Source organism: Pituophis catenifer, unplaced genomic scaffold, assembly GCF_029215685.1.
Source record: "Pituophis catenifer annectens isolate HBS135680 unplaced genomic scaffold, rPitCat1.0.hap2 SCAF_2, whole genome shotgun sequence".
NCBI classification, from domain to species: domain Eukaryota; kingdom Metazoa; phylum Chordata; class Lepidosauria; order Squamata; family Colubridae; genus Pituophis; species Pituophis catenifer.
Window position 1 is genome coordinate 38095497 of NW_027256882.1, and position 21086 is coordinate 38116582.

General features: G+C 43.4%; 1 protein-coding gene across 1 annotated transcript in view; it reads right to left on the reverse strand.

The window, feature by feature from the left end:
* Positions 1 to 2638: 2638 nt before the first annotated feature.
* CLIC1 (chloride intracellular channel 1) overlaps positions 2639 to 21086 on the reverse strand; it is a 48812-nt gene continuing 30364 nt past the window's right edge. Inside the window, exons 2-6 of the mRNA XM_070933421.1 lie at positions 8982 to 9091; positions 7590 to 7715; positions 6006 to 6112; positions 4099 to 4280; positions 2639 to 2998 (exon numbers count right to left, since the gene is read on the reverse strand). Coding sequence (XP_070789522.1) covers positions 2837 to 2998; positions 4099 to 4280; positions 6006 to 6112; positions 7590 to 7715; positions 8982 to 9091 — 687 coding nt within the window. The 3' untranslated portion in view covers positions 2639 to 2836. The remainder of the gene's footprint in view (positions 2999 to 4098; positions 4281 to 6005; positions 6113 to 7589; positions 7716 to 8981; positions 9092 to 21086) is intronic.

A 21086-nucleotide genomic window follows, 5' to 3' on the forward strand; every position in this document is an offset into this window, starting at 1 on the left:
TTTTAGCAAAGGGTTCTCTTTCCTGTTGCTGGGTGGGCGTGGCCATGGTGGGCGTGGCCTAGTTGGCCTCCTGCACCATGGTGGGGGAGCATTTTTGCCCTCCCCGGGCTCCGAAGGCTTTTCTTGAGTCTCCAGGAGGGCGAAAACGAAGTTCACTAACTTCTGATAGGCCTGTTTTTCACTGTCCCCAAGCCTCTGCGCATGCCCTGCACTTACTTGCATCCAAAACGGGCTGTGTGGGGACTCCTGGAAGGGGAGGGGCAGGATAGGCTAGGCCAGCCTAGGAGTGGGATTTGAGGGTTCTCCGAACTGCACAGAATCTTAGCTAGAGGTTCTCCTGAATCCCTGTGAACCCCCAGCAGCCGACCTCTGTTGCTATTGCTAAGTAATACCAATTGAGTAGTTAGAGAAATTATGACATCTGAAAACAGTGATCAAGTCGGTGATCTAGCATCCCATAGAGAGGCGATAGAACTGTGTAGGAAGGGAATCCAAAATCCACAGCATGCAACACCTTTATTAGATTTTTTTAAAAAATCATTGCAAGGCTTCATGTTTCAGGAATGTTTCATTAGACAAAAGGGTTAGAAAAAACCAAAAGGGATGAGACTGGTCAAGAATCTTCAGACATGCACATCAAGAAAAATAAAATTAGTTCATACTAAGGCTTTCCCAAGCTTGCCAAGAAGAGAAAACAAGTTCAGGAAACATAAATTTTAAGGAAAATGTGTCCCACCCTTTGTAAGATACACAGATCCCTTGACTGGTGGAAAACAGAACTCAACAGAAATATTCTTTTAGATTAACAAACATGGGTGTTATCTTATTTTACGCACAGGGCAATCTCTCAAAAGATATACTTGACTTTGCAAAAATAACTGCCCCAAATCAAACTTTCTTAGCCTCTTTTTTTTTTTTAAGGCAATTCTCAACATTCTCAAGATCTTGGAGCTAAAGTCAACATCAGCTAGGAAGTATTCTTACTATTATTCAAGAATCCATAGATTACAGCTGTGGAATCTGCTTAAAAATGATATTGCAATCTCTGAGAGTTATTGGTTACCCTCAAGCTAAGATGCTATAATTTAATAGTATTAATGACCACAATAGTCTTTGTAAGGCAGAGGAGACTTGTTTGATGGGTAATGAAAACCATGTTCCAAATTGACAACAAGAATAGTTCCTAAGGGCCATTTTAAAGAATCCATGTTCTTTAAACTTTAACTAGAATATATATTAAAGCCTGTAATTGGTTTTTTTCCCCATATAGCCAAAGGGTTCATTGGGAAGCACTACAGATCAGTTCCCCAGTTGCAATGTATGGCTGTGAAAGTTGGACCATATGGAAGGCTGAGCGCCAAAGAACTGAGGCCTTTGAACTATGGTGCTGGAGAAGACTCCTGCGAATCTCTTGGACTGCAAGGCGATCAAACCGATCAGTCCTAGAGGAGATCAACCCTGACTGCTCTTTAGAAGACCAGATCCTGAAGATGAAACTCAAATACTTTGGCCACCTAATGAGAAGGAAGGACTCACTGGAGAAGAGCCTAATGTTGGGAAAGATTGAGGGCAAAAGTAGAAGGGGGACAGCAGGGAACGAGGTGGCTGGATGGAGTCACTGAAGCAGTAGGCGTGAGCTTAAATGGACTTTGGAGGATGGTAGAGGAGAGGAAGGCCTGGAGGAATGTTGTCCATGGGGTCACGATGGGTCGGACACGATTTTGCAATTAACAACAACAGATCAGTTCTGACCTGGGTCACACATGTTTAATGTTCTCTTCAACTGTAAAGTTTGGGTTGAGGAGAATCAGGATCAGCTTGTGACTTCATGGCTACATTTGCATGTGTTTTCTGCAACAGCTTGAAAGTGGCTTGGTCTTGCTTTCTTCCAAGAGATTTGTATTTTGTCTTCTTGGCTTATCCTACAGATTTGGTGTCAGCTGGTAGTCTCACATCTGCAAAGACGATTAGGGAGGCTAAAAAAATATGAAGAACTATTGCAGAAATTGGGTATGTCAAGTTTAATGAAAAGAAGGACTAGGGGTGACATGATAGCAGTGTTCCAATATCAAAGGGGTTGCCACAAAGAAGAGGGAGTCAAGCTATTCTCCAAAGCACCTGAGGGTAGGACAAGAAGCAATGAATGGAAACTAATCAAGGAGAGAAGCAACCTAGAACTAAGGAGAAATTTCCTGATAGTTAGAACAATTAATTAGTGGAACGATTTGCTTCCAGAAGTTGTGGATGTTCCATCACTGGAAGTTTTTAAGAAGAGATTGGACAACCATTTACCTGAAATGATATACGGTTTCCTGCCTGAACAGGGGGTTGGACTAGAAGACTTTCAAGTCTCTTCCAACTCTGTTGTTCTGCTTACTCAACAGGCCCAACCTTGCTTAACTTAACTGTCAAAGCAACATTGCCCTTTTTTCTGACCAACCAACATGAAATGTTGAATAACCTAAAAGTCAGGATTCATACATAGCTCGCTCCATCTGGTTTGCAGAATTATCCAGCGTTGTGTCTCATAACTACCGAAGTAACCCAATATTCCTCTAGCCATCATTGTATGATGCAACACCTTGTAATTATCTGCCCCTCCTTTGGGCAGGGAACAAGTACAACAAGAAACTTCCTATTTTTAAAAACATGTATTTTTTTTATTTCATATTTGCTCATATTTAAATTTGAATCATTTTGTCCCCACAGAAAACAGACATTTCCCCCTCTGGTGGCCAGACAGAAATACATACATTAAAATACCGTCGGAGGTGCCCAAATCCAAGAATCCCTGCCAGCGAAGCCCTGTGTCCCTTCTCCACATTTTAGAAGTTTACTACTTCAAAGCTTTGGCAACCAGCTCATAAGCTAATTCAATTTCTTCATCGTCTGGGCAGGTGCTGGAAAACTCCTCACGAGCGTAGGCATTCTTGAGATAGCGATGGATGCCGCGGAATTCTTCAGGAATGGTAAAGTCACGGTATTTCTTGCAAACAACCTGTTGGGAGGTGTACAACCACAAATTATTTTGCCGTTTTCAACCTTCTGATCAATTGGTACATTCTTTAAGGAAGAATTCTGTAAGGAAGGAGCCCTGGTGGCTCAGTGGTTGGAATGCAGTATTGCAGGCAAACTCTGCCCACAGCCTGGAGTTCGATCCTGACGGGACTCACAATTGACTCAGCCTTCCATCTTTCCGAGGTCAGTAAAGTAAGGACCTGGATAGTTGGGGGCAATATGCTAACATTGGAAACCACCCAGAGAGTGCTGCAAAGTCTAAGAACTATAGCTAATACTACCGTGTTTCCCCGAAAATAAGACCCAGTCTTTTTTTTAAACTCCAAAAGAAGCATTAGGTCTTATTTTCGGAAGGTATCTCCCATTGTCTCACCTCACGGTGGCGGCATCTACAGTCCCACCCAGCAGGAGTCCGTGTAGCTGCTGCCAGCCCACTTTTTCTGTGGCTGCTTGCCACCACTCACGCACGGTGCCTCTGGCCTCTGTTTCACCATCAGAAATCTTGAGGAAAGGCCTCTGCAGCCGAGAAACGAGCTCTGATGGCGCCTCTGAATGGCGAAATGGAGGCCAGGAGATGCTGCGTGCGTCAATCTGGATCTTGTTTCTCAGCTGCAGAGGCTTTTCCTGAAGGCGTCTGAGAGTGAAACGGAGGTCAGGGGCGACGCATGGAAGTTGTCGCCCCCTGGGGATGCTGTAATGGTCGTAAGTGTGAAAAATGGTTGTAAGTCACTTTTTTCAGTGCCACTGTAACTTTCAATGGTCACTAAGTGCATTGTTGTAAGTCAAGGACTACCTGTATAAAACCAGGAGATGAAACTGTCATTCTTCCAAGCATCTTCCCCCCAGCTGTATGCTTCTGGGAAGGTTACAAATAGGGTGTAAAGCAGGGGTGAAATGCTCCCGGTTCAGACCGGATCACCCGATCCAGTAGCGATAGCGGCAGGTGGTTCAGAAAACCGGTAGCAAAGAACCAGTAGTAACGAATTTTACATTTCACCCCTGGTGTAAAGGAAATCACTCCCTTATCTCCCGTTCCCCATAAATAATTTACAGACACCCTGTCTCTGAAAAATTTTTCACCTTGACAATATGGAGTTTGGGCAGCAAATTGCAGTCTGCCAACGTGAGTTCATTTCCGTCAAGGAATTTGCGGTTGGACTGGCCTTCATCTTCCGCGCTGTTCTCGTCCACCTCTTCGGGTTGAGGCGTCATCAAATAAACGTCCAGCACTTTCAGTGCTTTCATTAAACCTTTCTCAAGGTCTAGGAATTGAAGAGTGGGGTGGGAAGGAAGAGGGATAAGAGGTACTAATGAAAAATCCAAAGGAAAAGTCAACACAGCTGGAAGGATTCAATTGGTTACCAAATTAGGAAAAAGCTCTGGAGGTTTAGAACAAGACGAACAAGGGAAAGACAGAGAGGAAACCAACAGTAATAGGTGACAGAAGGTAGAGCCGCAGCCTAGATAATAGCCTGACAAACAAAATTTGAGTTCAAAACAGGAGGGGTGGCAAAAGCAGCTCAGAAGGGACCCTCCCTAGTTTTGGGGGAAATAAGTGAGGGAAGAGAGTGAGCAGCGTGGTGGCCTTGGGATAAAGACACTCGCCTCCCACTCAGAAGGTTGAGAGTTCAATCCTAGGTAACAGCAGATGTTTTTCTCCTACAGCGCAAAGAAAAAAATATCTGCTGTGAACACCCTGTAGGTATCAGGAAGGGCATCTGGCCAGTAAATGCTCAGCTCCATCCAGTCGCCCCGACTCTACCCCGAATTAAGGGACTACAGGGTCATAAAAAGAAGGGAAAAAGGGAGTGAAAGGAGGGGTACTTTCAGACTCGAAAGATTCTGTTAATGTAACCTTACAATAAAGATGGAGCTAGTAATCCTGGATCTACTTCTGGTCTGGATTACTTTGCAAGCTTGACAGTATCCAAGAAGAAAGTAAATAGGGCCAGTGAAATTCAAGATATGGAACTAGAAAAAAAGAAGAACATTAGTGAGAGGGCAGGAACAGGATCGATTCCACCTCTAGGATTTTTGAGATGAATACAAAATGAGGCATCATAGCAACTGGTGGGAAATGAGGGACAACTAAATGGTGGACAATAATGATTTTTTTGGTTTCATTTTTAAAATTGTTCTTATTGTTTTTAATGGAAGCTGCCCAGAGTCATTTGGAGTCGGGTAGCCTCTTAATTTATACATGTAAAAACAAAACAAAACAAAGAATGTCAAAGAAAAAGATTTAGCAAGTAAAGATTAAAGACAACAGGTAATGGAAGTAATTGACAGGTGATTTCACAGGTCGAAGCGATTTGCAAGCACAAAGGAACGTTACACGCCAATGAGAATGGAGTTGAAAGTTAGAAATGTTGAGAGTTGGGTGGCTTATAATTTCATATCAATAAAAATAAATAAGCAAACACCCAATGAGAAGTTCCACTTGGGAGCTGGGTGGCTTATAAATTCATATAAATAAAAATAAATAAACAACCAATGAGAAGCTCCACTTGGGAGCCAATACCAAAAATTGTATGGTTGACTGCTGTTTTCTTAGACTTCAGCTGGCCAGTCACCCCCATTTTCACATCAATCTATTCCATTCTGCCTTCTATTCATTCCTTTCCCCCCTCCCCTTTTTTTAAATAGGCAGTTCCTTATTGGCTCCTGAGGCTTTCTTTCCCCCAATGAGAGTGTTTCCTTAACCTTATACAGCCACGCGGACTCTTTCACAAATGTTAAGGTTTCCCACAAACGTACTTACTTCTCCTGTTGGTTATCCATATATTGTACAAGTGACACTTTGTGGGAAATGAGCCGAAGAATTTTGAAGAATTTTGGATTGGAGAAGAGAAACGGAAAGAGAAAGAAGAAAGTGAAAAAGCAAGGTTGAGGAACACAACCCAACCACGAAGCAAGGAAAATGAATTCCCAAGAGTTAAGTCATCACGTAAGAACAGCAATCAGGACTTGTGGTCCAAGATACTCACTGGCGTTGAGGGATGGGTTTGAGTTCTTGATATAGGCAGAGAATTTGGCAAAGACATCAAGGCCAGCTGTGTTAGATTCAGGGTTATTAGCAGCCAGCTTTGGATACCTAGGAAAGAAGCAAAAAAATTTTAAAAAATCCATGGAATTTGATAATAATCATATGAAATTCTTTCACGACATTTCCAAATCTCAGATTTGGGCTTTTTCTTTTAATTTATTTTTTAAAAATATTTTTATTGTAGTTTTTTCCGTTTTCCATAATTCCAATACATAATCTATCAGACAATGTTACTTTTCCCACAGGTTAGATTAATTTTTCCTATATATTCTATAACTCCAAGTATACAACGAGCTAGAAATGGATCTATTTAGGTCTCCCACCTAGCAGTGAGAGCTTGCTAGGTGTTAGAAAAGAAAAAAGCCCAGAACCGAGTAGATGAGATTCTACTGAGCTGGAGCTACAAAAAAAAAACCTTGGCTACGTAGGGAAAACCTGGCTAGAAGAAAAACACACATAAACCCTACGAAGAAGTAAAAAAATTGATACTATGCCTTTACAGGGAGGAGATGGGTGTGGCCTACTGATGACAGCTAACGAGCTAGAAATGGATCTATTTAGGTCTCCCACCTAGCAGTGAGAGCTTGCTAGGTGTTAGAAAAGAAAAAAGCCCAGAACCGAGTAGATGAGATTCTACTGAGCTGGAGCTACAAAAAAAAACCTTGGCTACGTAGGGAAAACCTGGCTAGAAGAAAAACACACATAAACCCTACGAAGAAGTAAGAAAATTGATATATATATATATATATATATATATATATATATATATATATATATATATATATATATATATATATATATATATATATATATATATATATATATCTTAAACTTTATACTAATTTTCATTCATTTTTAATTCAGTTATCAATCCACCTGTACCAATTATCCCACACCGTATAGTATTCTGAATCCTCTTTTTCATTTAGTTCTAATGTTAATTTATTCATTTTGGCACACTCAAATATTTTCTGAATAATAGATTCCTCTGGTGGTATATTGTTTCTGTCCAATATTGTGCATATGTTATTCTCGCTGCTGTGAATATGTGTATGATTAAATATCCTGTTTTTTATCATATTTAGTCTTTAGTATAGTAATTCTTTCTATATCCCCAAATCCACTTTGCCGATCAGCCAGTGATAGGATCCTCCCAGTTTAACAACCGGTTCTGAGATCGCGTGCTTTGCTGCGTGTGTGTGCACAGTTTGAAGAAATCTTCACTTCTGCGTTTTTTCGGAGGAGAAACAAAGCTGAGGCATGGCAATCTGCTCTGCTGTGTGAATCAGCTGAGAAGATAAAAGTAGGAAAATAGGGCAGGTGGGCGCATCTGATCGTCGGGGAAAACCGGTTCACTCCCAGCTGATCATCGGAACTACCGGTTTGCCCAAACCGGTCGAATCCCACCCCTACAATCAGCTCTATGGCTCCTTCCCCCCTTCCCCCTCTTTGTGGCAACTGAAGAACAGAAAAAAATGGCTGCTGACAGGTTCGGTTCAAAGTTGATACTTTGTTTAGTTCATACTTAGGAGGGCACAGAACTTCTTCCAGGAATTCTTCAATCTTGTTAGTGTCCGTATGGACCTCGGTCCCGTACATCAGGAATGGAAGCTGGCCTCCAGGACAGAGCTTCTGCACAGCCTCGGTTCGCCTACAAAACAAGAGGGAAATGTAAGCAAGGAATGAAAAATGGATATGGAGCCCCAAGTGGCCTCAACAGCTCTCAGAGAGAGGGGCTAATGACCAGATGACTGCAAAGAAATACAATCCTTACACACACACACACACACACACACACACACACACACACACACACACATCCTATCAGAACCTATCCTTCCATCCCCTCCCCCCCCCGCCATCAGAACAGATGAAGCTTCTTGGATAAGAAGTGAAACGTCTTCATCTTCTTCCTGAAGGAAAAAAAGCAGTCCAATTGCCTTTTTGAAAAAGCATCTTTGAGACAGCTAGTTTACAGATAGTCCTCGACTTACGACAACAATTCATCCCAAAATTTCAATTGCTAAACAAGGCAATGAATTTTGCCCTGTTTTGTGATCTTTTTTTGCCATGTTGTTCAGTGAATCACTGCAGCTGTTAAGTGGATCGTGCAGTCATTAAGCCAATATGACTTCCCCCATTGCCTTTGCTTGTCAGAAGCCAACTGGGAAAGGTTACAATTGGTGATCAGCAGGAATAGCGCAACGGTTTCCTCAATACCTGCCAACTACCTGGAGATGCTGCAATGGTTGTTTACCTGTCAATACTGGGTTATAGATCACTTTTTTTCAGGGCTATTGTAACTTTAAAAGATCACTAAACAAATGGTTGTAAGTTGAGGACTACCTGTAACCTAAATTGGATATGCTCACGAATTTGACCAGACCTCCCAACCAACTTCTTTCCATATGTTTGGGACTTCAGTTCCCAGAACTGAATGGGCTCTAGCTGGGAATGTTGAGAGATTAGATTACATTAGAGTTGGAAGGGACCTTGTAGGTCATCTAGTCCAATCCCCTGCCCAAGCAGGAGACCCTATTTCTGACAAATGGTAGACCTGTCTCTTCTTGAAAGCCTCCAGTGATGAAGCTCCCACTATTTCCGAAGGCAAAGCTGTTCCATTGGTTGATTGTTCTCCCTGTCAGAAAATTTCTCCTCATTTCTAGGTTGAATCTCTCCTTGGTCAGTTTCCATCCATTATTCCTTGTCTGGCCTTGGGGTGCCTTGGAAAATAGCTTGTCCCCCTCCTCTCTGTGGCAGCCCCTCAAATATTGGAACACTGCTATCATGTCTCCCTTGGTCCTTTTCTTCACTAGACTAGCCATGCCCAGTTCCTGTAACCATTCTTCATATGTTTTAGTCTCCACTGACCAGTAGCATCAGGGGAGTAGGACAGGATTAGTGTTGTCTCACCTACCTTTTGGTGTCCACCGTGGTGACATTAAAGGTCACTCCCTTGAGCCAGAGAACCATAAAAAGTCGTTGGGAGAAGGGGCAATTCCCAATTTTGGCTCCATCGCTGCCAGCCTGCAAAAGCCCAATCCAAAAAGCGAGGGTTAGATACAAGCATCAAAATGTAACTCACAGTTCAGCAGAAATCACACTGGGTCTATAGCTCACATTGGCCTGGAACTAGTAGCAAAAGGAGTAACAAGAGTTTCATTTATCCGGGTACGAGAATGGCAGTGCCTCACTTGATGGCTGGAAAAAGTCAGCAATCCCTGTGAGTACCACTAGGTGCTGCCATTTCACAGAAATATGGAGACAATCTTCATAGAATTGCTTTATAACAGGAACAGCCAAATAGTTCCTTCCTTCCTTCCTTCCTTCCTTCCTTCCTTCCTTCCTTCCTTCCTTCCTTCCTTCCTTCCTTCCTTCTTTCTTTCTTTCTTTCTTTCTTTCTTTCTTTCTTTCTTTCTTTCTTTCTTTTACTTTTATCCCACCCCCTCTTGCTTCTCCCAAAATACCTATCTCCACCATCACCTTTTTCCTTCTAAAAAAAATATCTCGGCTGCTTGTCACTGGCTTTCTCATTAGATACCAAAATTGCTCCTCCTAAGGTCCTTTTCCCTTCTCATCAGGGGTGGGTAATCTATATTCATGCAGGCCTAATTTATAAAGGCATATGGGAAAGACATGGCGAAGAGAGTCTGCCGAAGGATCAGTCAGATAAAGAGACAGCCTAGCCCCGTGATGGCGAACCTATGGCACGTATGCCACAGGTGGCACGCGAAGCCATATCGGTGGTCACGTGAGCGTTGCATTAGCTCAGCTCCGGCGTGCATGTACGCGTCGGCCACTTGATTTTTGGGCCTTCCGTGCCCACCGGAAGTCAGCAAATGGGCCGTTTCCAGCCTCTGGAGGGCCTCCGGGGGGAGAGGGAAGGCTGTTTTCGCCCTCCCCAAGCTCCTAGAAAGGCTCTGGAGCCTGCGGAGAACGAAAAAACCGGACTTCCAGTCCCACTGGAAGTTGGTAAATGGGCCGTTTCCGGCCTCCAGAGGGCCTCCATGGGGATATAGAAGGCTGTGTTTGCCCTCCCCAGGCTCCAAGAAAGCCTCTGGAGCCTGGGGAGGGCGAAAAAACGGGCCTACCAGGCCCACTGTGTGCCAAAAGCGGGAGGAGCACAGGGGGTGGTGCGCAATGAATTATGGATATGGGCATGCATGCGACCCCCCCCCCCCCCGCGCTCCCCCCGCTTTTGGCACGCGATGGCAAATAGGTTAGCCATCACTGGCCTAGCCCATAAGTGGATCGTGGATGTGGCACGAGAATGAGAAGAGACGCACACATCCCCTTAATTTCTCAGATTATAAAGGAGATGAGAGAATTATTTCAGATTTTCAAGATTCTGTCAATGTAGCTCTAGAATAAAGCGGAATTAGCTCATCTGGTCGTGGTTCCTATCTGGTTTATCAGGAAAGGCTGACATCACTTCTTCTATTTTTTTTCTTCCTCCAGACCATTGAGGTTTCCAACCACAAGTGCAGAAAAAACAGCAGCAAAGTCTCCCATCTTTCAGAGGCAGGAAATTCATCAAAATTAGAGTTTAAGCCCCAATGTTAATGTTATTTCTGACCTAAGACTTTCCAAAATTCCTCCACGGAACCTCAGAAGAATAGAAGTCATCTATTGGCTCAAAGACATAACATGGCACTACCCAGTCCCAAAGGTGCTTTTTCAAAAGGCAACTGGACTTCTTTTGTTTTTCCTTGAAGATGTTTCACTTCTACCATGAACTGAAGAAGCTTCTTGGATGAGAAGCGAAACATCTTCAAGGAAAAACCAAGAAAGTCTAGTTGCCTTTTGAAAAAGCACCTCTGGGACAACCATGACCTGGATAACTGAGAATCTCCACAGACGTGGCACTACCCATTTTTTACATTACTGCCATTTATCCCCACATACCACTTTAATGCATCCTCCGCCCATACAGAAAACTTGGGTCGGCCATTTTAAAATCTTGCCTCAAACCCACCTATTGGGTTAAATCCTTCTTAACTCCTTTGATCAACTGGAACTCAAATTGAGGCCACAACTTGGGGAGACAGTGGGGGCCTCTCCATTTCCAAATATACTATAAATGCCTTGGACAAAACAAGTTTTCTTGTTCTCTGCATATGCAGTACCATAAAGCACTACATGAGAGCTAGTTTGGTCTAGTGGTTAAGGCACCAGGCTAGAAACCAAGAGATTGTGAGTTCTAGTCCCTCTTTAGCCATGAAAGCCATCTGGGTGAGTGTCTCCTAGCCAAACTCACCTCACCGAGTTTCTGTTGTGGAGAACATAGAAAGAGGTGTGTTGGACTTAGCAACTGTTCAAAGTTACAGGAGACATACACACCCGAAAAAAAGCTATTTATGATCTGATTTTGAAGATACAATGGAGAGAGAGGGAGAGAGGGAGAGGGAGAGAGAGAGAGAAATAGAGAGAGAGAGAGATGGCAACCAACACATCTTTATGGCCACAATCACAATCAGCTCATCTTTAGCATCCAACAGTCACATGCCCACAATTGGTTTTTGCCAGTTTCTGGCACTTCTGGTTTGTGATTAAAAAACAAACAAACAACCCACTGAGTAAAATGGATTCATTTAACAACCTCCATATTCACTTAACAATTGCTGCAAAAAAAAAAAAAAAAGACAAAAAAATCAGGTCAAGTGACCTGCTAAATGACTTGTGACTGTAATGCCAGGCTCCATTACGACCACAAGTCGAGGGCTACCTGTACTGAGGTGATTGTTCAACTTAGAGAGCAAAAAAAGGGGTCCCTTAAAAGTAAACCAAAGCATAATGCAATTTATATGTGTGCAATTCTATTCTTTGATCATACTGGAGACGGAGAACTATAGCCCCAGGCAATGTACACAACAACAAACATGTCACAGAAAAGAACAGGTTCTACCTACGCTTCTCCATGAGGGCCAACACCAAACTAGGCCAATAAAGAAAGAAAGATGCTCAAATTTAGGAAATTAGAACAGGTACAGCAAGGGGAGCGGAAGACCAAATATACCAGTTTTTTCTCATCCATGAATTATCCTTCTAAAAGTGTAGAATCTAAAAGCCTTTTTAGAGCCTAAAATATCCCAACGGGTTTGAGATGCAGCTACCGTACTTTGTGTATCAGCTAACCCTCAAGATGCAAGAGGAAACTGAACTAACCCTCCTGTGAGTTAAAGAAGGCAGCATTTTCCACGAGTCTGAATTACTGGCAATGTTTAACAAATGTCACTCAGCCTTTAAAAAGAAAAGTCTACCAAAACATAGTTTCACTACAACTATTGCAGTTCCCGAAAACGGAACTGCTAGGTACTTTTTTTTCTGTGACCATGAAAAATTGCATCTTTGCAGTCACAAAGGTTACAAACACCTCCCCATAAATATACTGAGCTCTTTCTTATAATGCAAATTCAGCATTAGTCACCAGGTGATATGTTTTTCATGGTAGCACAGTCCCTTCCAGTAAAACAGTGTAACCACCACTGAAGTTTCACTTTTCTGACAAGTAGCCTTATTAACCCCAAGCTTGCTAGCATAAACTTTTAACGACAGACCTGTAGCTGTTTTAGTTTCTTTTACTAGGAGCTTACAAAAAATGTTTCCAGCCATGGCATTTGGAATCCCAGGAGTTTTATTTTGAAAACCTAGAGCAGGGGTATCAAACTGAAGGCCCATGAGGCCTGGAGGGTGCTTAGATCCAGCCCGCAGGGCCAGTCTGGAAATAGCAAAGGACTGGCCTGCAATGCCTCTGCTAGTGAAAATAGGACATGGCGGGGGGGGGGGCTGCAGGTGGCAGCCACATACCCCATTTTCAGCCTGGACGGCCTCCTGCAGCACCGTGCCTGCCAAAACAGGGCACGGGGGGCTCCGGGTGGATTCCCTGTGCCTTGTTTTGGCCGGCAGGGTGCTGCAGGAGGCCGTTTGTCTTGTCTCCTCTCCCCAGCTGGCCCACAGAGGACAACTACAATGCTGATCTGGCTCCCCAAGCAATCCACCCTGACACCCCTGACCTACAGGGACCAGAACAAAAAGTTATTATTGTTCATTGCACAGTCAGCCAGATGTTCAGACTGGATTTGGCGTTTTTTTTATCCACCTATCGAGTTCCTCCTAAGGACCAGGTGATAGACAGATGTTGATGTTTGATGGTGTTAGAGGTATCGTCACAGGATGTAAGCTGTTCCTAGTAAAGCTGCCTTTTGCAATTGACTGGTGGTGAATTTGTCAATGGCGATGGTGTTCAAGTGGTGCTCCAGTTGTTTTGGGATTGCACCCAAGGCACCTATTACTATCAGTAGTACCTTTGCTTTCTTTTGCCACAGTCATTCTATTTCTATTTGCAGGTTTTGTATTTTGTTATCTTCTCCAGTTCTTTCTCTTCTATTCTGCAGTCTCCAGGTACTGCCACATCCACTATTCAGACTTTTTTTTTGTTTTTCTACCCGACAATTAAGTCTGGCATGTTATATGGCAGGTGTCTGTCTGTTTGAATTCTAAAATCCCAGAGCACTTTTTTCTATGATAGTTCTGATTGGATTTGGTATTTTTGGACAATCGGATTTAGGTTAGCTAGAGAACATTGTCATAATATATGCACTGTTCCAAATCAGGGGTGGGTTCTAAATTTTTTTACTACCGGTTCTGTGGGCGTGGCTTATTTTGTGGGTGTGGCTTGGAGGTCATGTGACTAGGTGGGCATGGCTAGCTGATCAGAGTCATTTCTGGGAGGTCCTCACACTTACAACCAGTCCTCGCACTTACGACCTGACTCATTTGTTTGCTTTTAACACTGATCAGCTGTAGGACGGCCCTTTAAAGCCCCGCAGCAAGAGTTTAAACAGATTTTTTCTCTCTAGTCATCAGCTGGGACTCAGGAGGCAGTAATAGATTGGGGGTGGGACCAAATAAAAGGTAAGAATAACGTGGGTGGGTGGGGGGGTGGGAGGGATGGGGGAGAACTGGTTCGGTGACATCATATCGTCATCGCTACCCGGCTCGGCCGAACCGGACCGAACCAGGAGGAATCCACCACTGTTCCAAAAACTGTGACTTTTTGTAACTGACAAATTGAGATTCCTTCAGTTCTGACTGTATCCAAGAGCTTTTCCAAATCTTTGGCACAGCACCAAGTAACAAGAAGCAATGGGTGGAAACTAATCAAGGAGAGAAGCAACTTAGAACTAAGGAGAAATTTCCTGACAGTTAGAACAATTAATAAGTGGAACAGCTTTCCTGCAGAAGTTGTGAATGCCCCAACACTGGAAATTTTTAAGAAGATGTTGGATAACCATTTGTCTGAAGTGGTGTAGGGTTTCCTGCCTGGACAGAAGGTTGGACTAGAAGACCTCCAAGGTCCCTTCCAACTCTGTTATTCTATTCTTGTATCAAGTGCAGCAATTATTATTGATTCCACTGCTATTTCCTTTTTCCACATTTGCTCAATTTCTACTGGATTATTTATTAGTGAATTATTCGGAATTTTTTTTTTTAATGTGACAAACAAAAGAAGTATGTATGTGTGAGAGAGAGACAGGTGTTTGTGGAGCCCACTTCCTAACTATGTTGAAGGCCATTTTATGATTCTCCGGCTGCTGTGTGTTTTTATTTATGGCATTTTTAAAAGTTTGTTAATTATGTACATTTTTTATTTAATGTTGTGCGCCACCAGGGGTCATTATGTGATGTGGGTGGAGGCCATATAAATTGAATCAATCATTCAATAAAATAATTAATGTTTAACTCACATTAAAAAAAAATGACAATTTGGGAATAACATTTGAGGAGATTCATGAAGAAGGGGAGGTTCAGGGAGAAGAATTCAAGTTTTTTAGGCACGTCAAGATTTGCATCCCGTCTCTTTCAGCTGCTTTGTGCTGGCTAGAATAAATAAATCCTTCTCGGATTGAGTTGGGCACTTTGTGCTAATGTGCATCGAATGTGCTACTTAAGACTTGATTTATAGCTGGGCTGGCAACAACTGATAACTTAGAACAACAACAGGAGCAAAGAAAAAGGCGTTGCTTCCAGATCCTCCTACTGCTTGATCCACAAGACAGCCCTCATGGGAACAGTCGGAGGATGCCAAGACCATGGGGAACTCTCTTAGCAACAGTTGCCAAGGACTGGAGGCAATCGGCCAGGCAAATGACACTCCCCCCAAAGGTCTACAGCCGTCAATCCGCTGCTATGGGAACAGACTGGTTCCCCTCAAATCCATTAGCTAATCTGGAGCCCACAGAGAGCGTTTGCGCCCAGCGAACATTTGCATCTGGACAGCATTTGTATCTGTGGACTTGCAGGGTTGCCACGGAGACACCCAAACAGAGCGAAACAAGGAGCAAATCTGGGAGGCAAAATGGCCGCTTTACAGCTGCCACCCATGCCATTTGGATGAATGGGCCCTCCAGCCTGTGCAAAGAATAAGGGAGTTGGCCATTTCTTTAACAAATGGCAGAATTGTGGAGGAGGAAGAGGCACTCCAGGCGAGATTTGGAAGAGTCGTGGTTATTTTAGCCCTTCCCACGCTGATACTGTGGGGATGAAGAAAGTAAATGCGAACATGAAAACCTCTGAGATGCTACTGGCTGGATTAAGATGCTGCAGGAGCAGATGGCTTATTTGTAACTTTAAGCAGCTGTCCGCTCCCAGCATCTGCAGCTCAGCAGTTCGGATGAGCCCAGAGAATTAAAACACTCAGAATGCCCCTTCCAAAATGACTCCAGGGAGGATGGATGTTAAGGGATGAAGTGCTATCTTTAAATCCTTTAAACCCATTTCACCCCTTAAAGGCCCCACCCTCTCCAAAAGAAAGAAAGAAAGAAAGAAAGAAAGAAAGAAAGAAAGAAAGAAAGAAAGAAAGAAAGAAAGAAAGAAAGAAAGAAAGAAAGAGGAAAGGAAAGGAAAGGAAAGGAAAGGAAAGGAAAAGAAAAGAAAAGAAAAGAAAAGAAAAGAAAAGAAAAGAAAAGAAAAGAAAAGAAAAGAAAAGAAAAGAAAAGAAAAGAAAAGAAAAGAAAAGAAAATCCCACAATCAAAATTTCAGATCCTGCTCACCTTAAGGGGTTTTGGGAACTATGTAGAGACCCAGTCTGGTCTAGTGGCTAAGGCACCAGGAGATGGTGAGTTCTAGTCCTGCCTAAGGCATGAAAGCCTGCTAGGTGATCTTTGCCCAGTCTCTCTTCTCTGCCCACTTCACAGGGTTGTTGTGGTGCAGAAAATAGGAGGAGTATTAGATATGTTCATTGCCTTGAGTTCTTTCTAAAGTAATAAATGTGGTATAACCTGAATAAATTTATGGATGGATGGATGGATGGATGGATGGATGGATGGATGGAAGGAAGGGAAGGAGGGAGGGAGGGAGGAAAGAGAGAGAAAAAGAAAGAAAGAAAGAAAGAAAGAAAGAAAGAAAGAAAGAAAGAAAGAAAGAAAGAAAGAAAGAAAGAAAGAAGCAGAACGCTTACAGAATGCCCCTCCCTGGAGGATTATGTATCAGAATGACTGGACACAGTTTAGGATGATTATTTTTTAATTTGGGATTTCTTAGAAGAATGAATTTACCAGTAAAGGAGGGGGGAACCAATGTTCCCCCAGATCCCTCCTCTACAGTCTTTTCTGCCAAAAACCACTGCAAGGAGCTTTAAATGGGCATTCTTCTCCCTTATGGTTCACCAGTTATAAATCATCATCCGTCTTTGTCAGGAACTACTCGTTTTTAATTTAAAACTGACTCTTCCAGTGGCTCAGGAAGAGGGGCGGGGTGGGGAACCCAGCCCCAAACTGCAAATCTTTATATGGAGAAAATATGCCTTCCCGAGGAACTTGATCAAGCAAGAATGAGCCATAAAAATACGATTTCAATCAACTACTGGGGTAAAGGGCTGCATGAATATTTCACGAAAGGCAGGGGAGATGTTCGAACTAAAACTGAATTACTGTACTCATTGCCTGTCTCATCTCATCAGGGGGAAGACGGGGGCTTCCCTAGCTGATCTCATCCCCAGACTTGAGAAGGATTGCCAAAAAGGAGAATTTCTATTCAGCCTTATAGACAAGAAATTCTACCCTTAAGCCGCCAGAAGCTTCTTATGTGCCCAACCCTAGACTTATTTTTATTCATTGCGCTCCATTTCACTCCATTTTCACAAGCAAGACAACTCCATCAGCCTGTAACCATTCCACTGCCCTGGCTGAAATCAGGGGTGCAAATCACAAAAAAGTGACAAATCAGAGGCTACAGCCCAAGAAAATAAGCAGGTCCTGCAGCGGAAACTGGACAGAGCCAAGACAAAAATTCATGGTATAATCTAAAACAAGTAACAGTATTGCTCCCTGTTTTGTATTTAACAACTTCCTCATTCTATGATATTTGTTTATTTGATTAGCGTATATGTGACCATCTCCCTTGCATGTGACTCTGGCCCTGTTATACCAAGAATCAAAACCTTCCGCTATTTAAACCAGTTAAAAACAGTTAAAAAGCTCAATCCTGCCCTCTAATTTATCAGGTTCCTCCCAACCTCACCAAAAAGTCCTAGCCTTTAATTTATCTTATCATCAAACCACATTCCCTGAAACTGCCCTTGGTTTTGCTAAAGAAAGGCTGGAAGATGAAGGACGCCATCCAAATTGGTGTACCAGAATTATCTAACACTCTACAGCAGGGGCAGGGGTGAAATCCAGCAGGTCCTGACAGGTTCTGGAGAACCGGTAGCGGAAATTTTGAGCAGTTCGGAGAACTGGCAAAAACCATTTCTGGCTGGCCCCAGAGTAGGGTGGGAATGGGGATTTTGCAATATCCTTCGCCCAGAAGTGGAGAGGGAATGGGGATTTTGCAGTATCCTCCCCCTGGAGTGGGGAGGGAATGGAGATTTTGCAATATCCTTCTCCTGCCATGCCCACTAAACCACGCCCACCAAGCCACACCACGCCGACCAAGCCACGCCCACAGAACCGGTAGTAAAAAAAAAATTGGATTTCACCCCTGAGCAGGGGTGTCAAACTCAAGGCCCAGAAGCTGGAGCCAGCACACGGGAAGCTTAGATCTGGCCCATGGGGCTGCCCTGGAAACAATAAAGAACTGGCCCGAGGTGCCTCTGCCAATGAAAACAGAGCTCCATTTTTCTTGGCAGAGGGTTGTAGGAGGCTGTCGCAGCCAAAAACAGAGCTCATGAGGGCCACATGTGGCACTCCCAAGCTCCGTTTTCATTGGAAGAGGGTTACAGGAGGCCGTCACAGCCGAAAACGGAGCTCGGGAGCCTCTTCTCACTAGCAGAGCACTTGGGCTACAAGTGCCCCCAGCACGAGTGACATCGAGCTGGCCACGCCTACCCTGAACCCCTGAGGTCAAACACAACCCTGATGCAGCCCTCAATGAAATCGAGTTTGACAGGTAGCCTTTTACTTACAACCGTTCATTTAGGAACCGCTCAATGTTACAACAGCATTGAAAAAAGTCACTTACAAGCAGTCTTCACACTTACAACCGCGGCAGCATCCCCACAGTCGCATGATCAAAATCCAGGTGCTTGGCAACCAGCGCGTATTTACAATGGTTGCAACATGTGGTTACCGTTTGTGACCTTCCCAACTGGCTTCGGACAAGCAAAGTCATGGGGGAAGCTGCATTGGCTTAGCGACCAGGTGATCACTTAACAACTGCAGTGATTCGTTTAACAAAAAAGGTCATAAAATTGGATGAGGCTCACTTATCGATCCTTTTACTTAACAAAGGAAATTCTGGTCCCAGAAATGTGGTTATAAGTCAAGAACTACTTGTCCAACAGTGTTTTTCAAACTTGGCTATTTTAAAAATGTGTGGATTTCAACTCCCAAAACTGGGGAATTTGGGGAGTTGAAATCCATACATTTTAAAGTTGCCATTTTTGAAAAAACAGTGCTATACCTACAGGAGTTCAATAGTATTCCATAGACTAAAAAGCAATGTCCATTCAGATTTTGAAAGACTTAGACGTCAAGAGTTCTTTCTGGAATCTGGCAGATATTTTCTTTATCTCAACCCCTCTGCCTTACACCAGAGAGAAACAAAGTTTATTCTTTCATAAATACCTTCCTTGGATATGTCTAGTTTAATGAAAAGAAGGACTAGGGGTGACGTGATAGCAGTGTTCCAATATCTCATGGGCTGCCACAAAGAAGAGGGACTCAAGCTATTCTTCAAAGCACCTGAAGGCAGGACAAGAAGCAATGGGTGGAAACTAATCAAGGAGAGAAGCAACTTAGAATTAAGGAGAAATTTCCTGACAGTGAGAACAATTAATCAGTGGAACAACTTGCCTCCAGAAGTTGTGAATGCTCCAACAATGGAAGTTTTTAAGAAGAAACTGGACAACTACCATATTTTTCGGAGTATAAGACGTACCTTTTTCCCCCTAAAAGGGGGTGAAAATTTAGGTGCGTCTTATACACCGAATGTAGCCCTGTCCACCCACTGGCCCCCACCCTTTGGCCTCTGCCTCCCAGCAGTTTTCCTCCTTGTAGCAAGCAGCAAGAAGAAACAGCTCGTTCAGCTTCAGAACAGCCTAATTAGCACAAGTTGATTGGATCGGCCTCCCGACTCTCAGCTGTTTTGCTCTCAGCTGTTTTGCGCGGGCCTCTGCTGCTTGCTGCAAGGAGGTAAATTGCTGGGAGATGATTTTTTTTTTCTTATGCTAATCAAGCTATGCTGAAAACGAAAATGAAAGTAAAGCAGGCTATTTGCTGTTTGCTGCAACGAGGCAAAATTGCTGGGAGGCAGAGGCAGTTTTCTTTTTCTTGTTTTCCTCACCAAAAAAGGTAGGGGCGTCTTATAGTCCGAGGCGTCTTATACTCAGAAAAATGCGGTATTTGTCTGAAATGATATAGGGTCTCCTGCTTGAGCAGAGGGATGGACTAGAAGACCTCCAAAGTCTCTTCCAACTGTATTATTCTGCGATTAGATGGTAGTAAAGCTGAAGCAAGGACTGGGTGGAAACGGTCTCAAATCAATTATCTTTGACATCCTTTTCTTTCTCTTTGTGTAGCACTCAGTTCTCTTTTTTTTTTTTGTTCCATTTCTCCCAAACAGCACCCACAATGGGTATCTTTTGAACTCAATGCTCAGGCTGGACTTTAGAAATCACGCTGAATGTTTGGCCACCGACCCTACAATTCTAGGCCTCCAGGTTACTTCTTTTTGCCTTATACCAGGTGTTTCTCAACCTTGGTAGCTTGAAGATGGGTGGACTTCAACTCCCAGAATCCCCCAGCCAGCGCTGCTGGCTGGGAGATTCTGGAAGTTGAAGTCCACCCATCTTCAAGCTACCAAGGTTGAGAAACACTGCCTTATACCCTTATAACCTTTTGCGGATTCCTTCTAAACTTTGAACTTCTTAATCCTGCTTCTCTCTCATAAGGGAAGCCTAGTCAATCAGACTGCCAAAGACTTTGCTTAAGCTACAGTGGGTGGAGAAGGTCCATAATTGAAAGTGGCAGATCTTCAGCAGGTTTCTTATTTGCTCAGGAGACACTGCAAGCAGAGCTAATCTCTGTTTGGCAACCAAGAGAGCCCCAACTGGCAGGACTTGTACACAAATACTTGGATCGCAGCCCTACTAGGCTTAACCTATGCTTAAAAGAAGGAGCCTGTTCCAAGAATGTGGCATGACAAAACCCTCGAAGACAAAGCCAATTCTGGAGGTGTGTCACTTCAACGTTGCTAAATAGAACATAAACAAGGAATCAGGAGCCCCATTTTTTTTTTCTAATTCTCTGCATGTGCATGTATGTGTGCGTGCATTTACATCTGTGCAAATTGAGAAGAAAAATGTACGGAGGTTTTATTCTCAGCCTCCATCCCCTTGAAACTCGCCTGGGTCTCTTTTGCAAGCTGAAGGGGACTGGCCCATTGCTTGTCTCTAATCTAATATTTATGTATTTACATTTCAAACTAGGATGAAATCTTGGAACAGCAGAACTTGAAGTCTATTTGTCAGGAGTGTCAAACTCAAGGCCTGCGAGCCGGATCTGACCCATGAGGTGCTTAAAT